The 8,612-nt window shown below is 33.3% G+C and overlaps 1 protein-coding gene across 5 annotated transcripts; it reads left to right on the plus strand.

The window, feature by feature from the left end:
* Positions 1–1,421: 1,421 nt before the first annotated feature.
* Positions 1,422–5,540, plus strand: LOC101256994 (uncharacterized). Of its 5 annotated transcripts, none has more exons than XR_742737.4 (4): positions 1,455–1,839; positions 3,014–3,418; positions 3,528–3,623; positions 3,710–4,124. XR_742737.4 is itself a non-coding variant. In XM_004244973.5 (3 exons), exons 2-3 carry the CDS (start codon positions 3,100–3,102, stop codon positions 5,250–5,252), a joined length of 327 nt encoding a protein of 108 aa, XP_004245021.1. In that variant the 5' UTR covers positions 1,422–1,839; positions 3,014–3,099; the 3' UTR covers positions 5,253–5,540. The 5 variants fall into 5 exon arrangements, 1 of the variants encoding a protein (XP_004245021.1); XR_003247885.2 differs by having other exon boundaries at positions 1,473–1,839; positions 3,713–4,124; XR_742738.4 differs by lacking the exon at positions 3,710–4,124 and adding an exon at positions 5,245–5,540 and having other exon boundaries at positions 1,478–1,839.
* Positions 5,541–8,612: the final 3,072 nt, after the last annotated feature.

Genomic DNA, 8,612 nt, shown 5'->3' on the forward strand with positions numbered 1-8,612 from the left:
TTTCTTATGATGAGTTGCTGGATTTCAGTTTCTAATGTAGGGCATGTTGACCTTCGCTCGCGATCTCAACCGTGGGGCCTCGTGTTCACGATGAAGCCTTACATAGCCTTCATGACCAGGGACAAGGGCCTTGCGATCGCGAAGTGAAACTTCGTGTCCTTGTGTCCATTGCAATCACGAGAGTTAGTGGCTTGCGATCGTGATGACCATTTTTCACATGGACAACACCTAAAATTCATGATTTTTCCAAAAAAAATTCATTTCCACCATTTTCATTTTTTAGAGCTTTTGGGAGGCAATTTCTTGTCTGCCTTTTGTAAAAATTTGTGTGGGTACGATTTCGCTATCAATCCTTTGTTGATTTCATCAATTTGTATCTTCGAAAAAATATTTTTTAACTTTGATTTTAAAGTGAGTTTTGGGATTTCTCTACTAAGTTGGAAATTAGTAAATTCTTGATTTGGAGCTCGATTCTTGCTTGTTTTTAATTGGATTTTAAGCACAAATCCCTATCGGCTTGTAAAATATATTTTTTCAACTAAAAATAATAATCTGAGTTTACCCTTTTGATGTACAAAGTGATTTTTTATTTATCAAGTTTTAATTCTATCAATGGGTATCATTGAGTTCCTTTTGATGAACTCTTTCTATTCTTTATAGTTGGGGGGATCATTTTGGTGATCGTGTAGTTGAGGAAATGCTTGGATAGAGTTGTACGAGTGAAGTTTTGGGTTTTGAGGTAAGTTTTGTTGTCCTTCTTTTAGACTAAAATGAGTAAGTGATCTTTTCATAGGAAGTCTAACTATGAAATGAGTTATAGTATGTGTTTTAGCGGTTGTTAATTGTTGAAATTCTTATTTAGTTTGTGTGATGTCTATTTGTGACGTTTATCTCGTGTAGAGGCTCGTGTGAAATAAATAATTGTTGCTGAAAACTTGTGATATGTAAGTAATTGCCCGAATGAGGGACGTGTTACTTATCCTTATATTTGGCATTGAGATTCCCGAATTAGGGGCTTAAATTGATTTTGAAATATTTTAAAATGAAAGAAATGCTTTTCGAAGTGGTAAAAACTGATTTTAAATGGATTCTTCCACTATCCATCATTTGACACGTATTCCGTGACTTGCTGAGTCTGAAAACTTTATAGTATTCAATTTTTTTTATAATTAATAACGACTTTCACTACAAAAAACAACATTTAGCAACGAATTATAGTGACAAACAATATTTCGTCGCTAAATAACGACGAATTAGCTATGAAAATATAAATTGGTCGCTAAATTATCGAATAATATATTGGAACCTAAATTAATGAAAAAATAGCGACAAAAACATAAATCGTCACTAAATTTAGGTGCTAAAATTTGACGCCTCTACTTTTTTTATAATAAATTAAATAATTGCCAACGGAATTCACCATAAACTTCTTTTCATCACTACATTTAAGTGTTAGCGACGGAATCATCGACGAATTATTTGTGGGTAATGTTACAGATTAAGCATCGTTATCTTTTAATACAAATTTCCTAGGGCACAAAACCCTTTCACACAAATTTAATCACTCACTCTCTTCCTCTTTGCTGCTCATTGCTACACAAAATATTCCTAGGGCACGAATTGACTCACTCACTTTCTTTCTCTTTGCTGCTCATTGCTACACATACAGAGCAGGCTATCTGTGGGAAGAGAATCGATCAAGATCATCTTCCTCTTTGTTGGTCGTTGTGTGTTTCACTCTAGGAAGAAATTCCGATCGAGCTCATCTTCCTCTTTGCAGATCGTTTCTACTCGTTGCTATATGGAAAGCTTGTTTTATTGTTGTTGGTTCATCAAAAGGTAACAATAGTTTCTATTAATGTCTAAAATTTTGTGGTTATTTCATCTCTGGTTCATCTATAGTACTCTTGATCACCTTTTTCTGATTTTATAGTTATGGTGACAATAAAGTACCTATTATCTATCCTAATTTTTGCATTTATATTTATCTTGTTGAAGGATCTATTTTTTTTTATTTTTATTGTGGGTAAAAATGCTCTTTTTCTGTTTTAGTCAAGGTACAATAAATTGTTAGAAATGTGCTATTGTATCTTCAGTAACTTTGGTTTATAGACTATGTTTTGGATGCAAATTTCTGCCTAGTGAATCATACTAAACATAATGCTTTATGATGTTGTAATATTTCGTTATATGTCAATTCCAATATTAGCAAACTATTTTGTTAATCATGCAATTTTTTTTTGTGCTCTGAGTATGAAAGTTAGGTATTTGAGAATATCATTCTTCAACTAGTTTTAAATTCTCAAAGGAAGATTCACATCCTGTGTGAAGATTGTATTCTGCTTTGTGTTTTCTCCCAAAATGGTAAGACCATCAACAATGTTTTTCACTTTCCAAAGGTGTAGTTTTCTTGAATCTTCAAGTAATTGATGTCCCTGCTGATATGATCTACTTGTCAAGTAACATTAGAGTTGGTATTGATCATGCTAATGATAATTAAAGAGCCATAACTTTACCTGAGATACTCAATATAATAGTAGATATGAATCCATTCTTGCTTTAGTTGTACAGTAGGATATGAAGTTGCTGATCAGTTGGCTTCATTGTAACTGAATGATGGTCTGATTTCCTGAGTTCTGATGAAATTCAATGTTTGTCTCCAATCAACTATTTGTTAGTTTTTCTAGTGTACTTTTGATTTTGAATTTTTCCCTAAAAAATATGACTTTCCATAAAAAAAACCGTAGACTTAAGTACTGGACTATCAACACTGAATAAGTGCTGCATAAACTAAAGCACTGAGAGAAAAGAAAGTCCGAGAGAAGTAGAGGGTGACTATTAGTTGCTTGCTGCTTAGCTACTCCACTTGGGTTAACAGAAGTATTGTGATTGCAAGTTGCAGTGTAATGATCTGCAATGTAGCTACTCCAGTTGGATAAGTTTTTTTTTTCTTTTCCTTCTTTTCTTTGGAAATGTATAGGCTTATGCATACTTGAAGTTATTTTTCTTGTAGGCATGAAGTGAGGCAGAGGTCGAGGTAACACAACTCGTGCAAGCAAGACCTCAATTACAGGTCGAGGTAGCACAACTAGAGTTTATATGCCTACTGTTCCAATTCTCATAACTAATTCTCAACAAGGTGGTATCAATTCTTCTGCTGGACCAGATTATGTCAACCAAAATCAAACATTAGCTCCTACTAATTCGCCTCCTGCTCAAACAACAGCTCATGGTAGTACTCCATCTGTTCATTTTGAAACACGTCATGTAATATCTAATCAGAGCAATGGAATACGCGAAAGTGCATCTACTCAAAGAAATGTGATAGGGGAGGTGCCTACATCTAGCCGGAACAACACAATAGGTGAAGGTGAGAGTAATAATAATTCTGGACAGCGGACACTTGTTTTTCCTTCGCGTAAGTTTATACTTGCACTATTGTTATTAATATACTGTAATTTCTTCATGATAGACTTCATATAATATATTTTTGTCATTTTGGAACCATCAAATATTTGCTCTAACAGGATAGGGGAGTCTTTCAAGAGTAAACTTGATCCTAATGGAATTAATTGAAAAGTGTCTCACAAGAAATAAAAGATTTTTATCTCAGAGAATTCGAGGTATATATGTCACCATTTTAATAAAACATATTATATCACTTTTGAAGGTTAAATACTAATGTTGTTTACTTATAAAATTATTTTAGAAGGAATTTTGTTGGGATCCTTCCATTGATAGTGAAGTGAAGATACTAAAGTTGCGAGAAGGAACACTGATTTCTTGCTTAAAAAAAGATAGATGCAGTTCGGCCAAGATATGTTCCGAAAGAAACATGGAAAAGTCGGTTGAGACTTTGAAAAGATCCCAAGGTTATTGAAAAGTTAAAAAATGAACTCAAAAAATCAGTGTGGCGGTCAAAACATAAATCTATTTTATATGTGTGATCTTAACCCTTCGGATCGCTGAAGTGCCTTTGTATTAAGTTTGCAATCCCACAATTCGAGACTAGAAAATGCTTCCTCCTTAATACTTTCATGGGAAAGAACAGACAGTTCTTGCATTTGAGCCTTCTCTTTGTAACATTGAGATATATCATCATATTATTGATGCATTTCCTACAATTGTTCAACCAATTTTCAGCTTTGATATTTGATCTTGAGAATTAAAAAACGATAACTACAGGTAAACCTTCATAAAAAAAATAGATTAATAGCCTAGAAAATAAGGCTCAAATTAATTTGCTAGTTAATCAACTGTAACAACAGTCCTACCTTGATTGCTACCAGAGAATCATTCTCATCAAGACAACTCTCTGCCACAGCCAAAAATGTTTCTTTGTTGATAAATATTGAATGATTCTTTAGATTTTAAGCCATTTAGAACAGGATTGTGCTTTGTCTTTCAGTGATTGATTTTTTCTTCTTTTCAAATTTTTGGATTAATTAGTACGATTTGTATGAAATGATGGAAGAACAGTTAGGAAATGAAACTGCGTCGAGGTTGTGAATTTTTTGATTTAGCTTTACAATTGTATCTATAATAGGTTGGCTACCAAGTGAACTACAAATCATCTTATTCCTACTATCGAGGTATTTGGTTAATAAGAAAGGAAAGAAAGAGGGGAAGATAAAGTAATAGACAACAAGTTTATTTTATTCTTTAGTCCCTTTCAAGGGCTTGAATGTAAACAAAAAAATTATGAAGATTGCTCTAATAATAAATTTTTAATTATGACACATTGCCACTTATATGTCAATTTGAAACTTAGGAGTTAAGATTGAGTGTGTGTGTGTCTTTTTGATAAGGCAGTGTGTTTATATACATGAATATGTGCTACATATAATTCTTTTAAGTTCGACTACTTGTATGAAGGGGGTTGCTCTTCATCTGGCTCTTAACAAAAAAAATAGTCTGCTGAAAATGATTCTCGTATCTGAAGTTGTGTAGATCCATTCAAAATTTCATCAAGTATAGCTGAAAATGAAACATATTATTTTTTTCTGTCATCAGTTATAGGGGTAGTACTGCTTCTACAATGGGCACATCCGGAGGAAAATTTTTGATTGTCTGATGATTTTGAGTTTTCTGTGGTTTTGAAGTTTCCCAAGTATTTTAGATTGTTTGAGGCTAAAGATACTAGGAATAAGTATATTGGGTTATTGAAAGAGACCTGCCATTAACCGTTTTTATATCCCATGTATTTTCACATTTTCATATGCTTTTAATTTTTTCCTTGTATAGGCTATTGAAAAGTGCCGAGAGCCAACACCAAGTGAGCTATATTTGCATGTCCATACACATGGTCATGATGGAAAATCAATTATTGGTGAATAAGCTCGAATTGTACATGTTAGTCCAAAATTTTACAATTACATTCACTTTATATATTCATTGGTGAAAAATTTATGTAAATCGTTTTATTTTTTCAGTTAACAGTGTCCTCTATTTTCCCCACTTTTGTAACCAAAGAATTATAGCTATATATGTTGTGTGTACAACTACTTATTGTTTGGACATCATAATAGTTGAATTGCTCACAATAGGTGCCAACAATTTTTATGTTTCTGAAGGAACTTGACATAGTCTGGTCTTCATATATATATATATATATATATATATATATATATATATATATATATATGTCACAGTAAATAGTTCAAGTTGTGCACTCTCTGTGGGTTAAAAAAGAGAGTAACATAAACCTGAATTTGCAAATAAAAAGTTATCTAAAATATCGGCATAAACTAGTTTTAATAAATATTACAAATTTAATCTAATGTTGATGAAATCCAAGCATATTATCAAGCCGCAGGAGGGAAAAAAAAAGGATATATGGTCTTAGATCACAAGTAAAATCATTTTACGGTAAGAATTTTGGTGCTTCAGCTTCTAATCTAATGTTTCATCCTCGATACCATATACAACAGAAAATTTGGATGACTTTATGACGCGGTTGATTCGTTCTTTGACTGTCACATGCTTCCTCGTACGTGGATTGATTCCTTCGACCTCAACTCAGCTAAACACTCCTATGACACCCGTCTTCTCACTCCTGCTAATATTGATGACGCCAATGCATCACTTTCTAATGAAGATTGTGGTTCTCCCATCTCTCTTAGTTTTGTTGGCTTGATATTATTTTTGTTTTAAAATAATCATTGGGGTTGTTTTAAACTTGGTTATACACTGTCATTTTTTTTTGTGTTTTGGATCGGTAGAATATAAGTTTCGATGAATTTTAATTTTGCAACTTTATAATAATTGTTTGAATATAATTTTGGGATAATATTTTTGTCACTGATGCTATTAAAAGTAATGACTGAAATTTTGCGATGAATTTGTGATATTATTTTCGTCGCTAGAAAAAAATAGAAATGTATAAAACGTAATGACGACGGAAATAATGACAGATTTGTACAATATTTTTCTCGCTATAAGAAGGTAGAAATGTATAAGAAGTAACGGTGACAGAATTTGCGACGGATTTACGATAACATTTTCGCCGCTAAATAGAGGTAGGAATGTAGAAAAGTTATAGGGACGAAATTAGCGACAAAATTTTGGTCGTCAATACAATCACACGACGAAATAACATACAAAATTTGCGACAAAAAGTCCAAATATATCAACAGTATTTTTGGTCGTTAGTTTTAACAACGGAAGAGACCCATCGTGCATCCGTCGCTAAACCTACGAGGAATTTATTATTTTGTTGCTAAATGGTTAGCTACGTGCATTATGCCGACGAATGAAATTCCATAGCTATTTCATCGGTTAACCAAAATAGCGACGGAAGAAGATATTTGTGACAAATTTTGTCCGCGCTAAGCACTAATTTTTTTGTGTAGTATTTGTGTTGTATGTGTTGTGATGCATTCAACCTCATTCAACATATTATCATTCATGGGAATATGAGGAAGTGGAGAAATTGTATTTTTGAGGAAGAAAATATGTCATCTTACTTATATCCTTAATCACGATCTAAGTGGAAAGTTGATGAGAACAAAAATTATGAGATTGGTTTATGGACTGGAAGTCCACCATGAGTCCTTGTCTTGAAGCTAAAGCCCGATAATGTGTATAAAACATGTTATGCAACGATCTTGGTTCCACCACATCATTTCGTCATCTTATCATTCATTACGTTACATTGACCATATTTGTTGTGTTGTGTCACTTGTATATTTGTATCCTTTTGTATGTACTTTATTTGTGCTATTGTTATATAAATTGGTGGGACTGATGTTACAATCAGACTCTTCTGCGTGTAGATGAAAATATTTTTTTAGTTTATTTCATGATTCAGATTAGTTACCCTTGCTCAGTTGGTCTAACCTATTGAGTATATGTGGATTGTACTGGCCCCCTACTTATGTTATCCTTTTGATGCAGATCTTAGTCAGGGTGATCTTCGTAGCAGTTTAATGGATATAACATGTTTCTTCTCTTTCAGAATTAAGGTGAGATCATGCTTTCCGGATCTCCATTGGTCTCCATATATCATTTAAAATCTTTCATTTCATTTCAAAGACTTGAGATGTATTTCAGAATCTAGAAATGTATTAAATACTCTTTAGACTTATACTACCAGGGTTCGAGATCCTCTTTATTGTTTTCTTATTAGTTGTGGCATAAATTTCCTTTGGAAGTCTCATATGTGTTATTTTTTGGCTTAAACACTATTTTGGGGTTCTCCAGGTGTGTGCCATCATGACCTTGGCTTTTGAGTTATGACAAATTAGTATCAGAGTGCTAGATTCACCGATTCTATAAGTTAAGAGCATGCTGTTGAGTAGAGTCATGTTAATGGGTACGTAGATGTAACACCTCAGAATTATGAAAAGGAAGACATTTTTTTTGGACCACAGAAGATTCCGGGGCCGTATAAGATAATCATAGGAAGGGAAAACTTTTTTTTCTCCAAAAAAGGTCTAGTACCCTTTGTACGGTTAATCGGGACGGTACATCATCATTTGTATGAGTCATAGATAGGTCTAGTGGATGAGTCCCAAATTTAGTGAATTTTGAGAGTCAAAATCGGTTTCTACGGTTGGTTACTACGGACCATAGAAAGACCTATGAACTGTAGAAGTGTTTTGACGAAATACAGGTGATTTCATGGTCTCATTACTTTGTCTAAAGTTGACGAGGTACAGACCGTAGAAAGTCCTACGCTTCGTAGGTCCAAATCGTAGGCCGAGTCTGACAATTATTTTAAAGGGGTGTTTGGATCTTTTTCTGTCTTTTTTTAATCTTGTACTACATATTTTTTCCTTCTATTCTAAGTCCTACATAAAACTTTTAAGTCCCAAATAACTCGCTTTAAATTCATTCTCCTAGTTTCCCTAAATACTTGACCAAATTCATCCTCCCCAAGTTCTCTCAACCTAAGGAAGAAGAAGAAGAGAAGATCCCATTCAAGTCCCTCATTCACCATCTTTCTTGGTATTTGAATAACAAGGTATGTGGGTATTCACCCATAAAATCCATTCTTCCATGGGGTATCCAAAGCTTTCAATTTATATATTGTATATTTAATTGACTAAGTTAGGGTTTCAATTCAATCTTTGTCGGTTTTATCCAAATATACTTGATTATTGTTGATTAAG

The sequence above is a fragment of the Solanum lycopersicum genome, chromosome 8, assembly GCF_036512215.1.
Source record: "Solanum lycopersicum chromosome 8, SLM_r2.1".
Classification (NCBI taxonomy): domain Eukaryota; kingdom Viridiplantae; phylum Streptophyta; class Magnoliopsida; order Solanales; family Solanaceae; genus Solanum; species Solanum lycopersicum.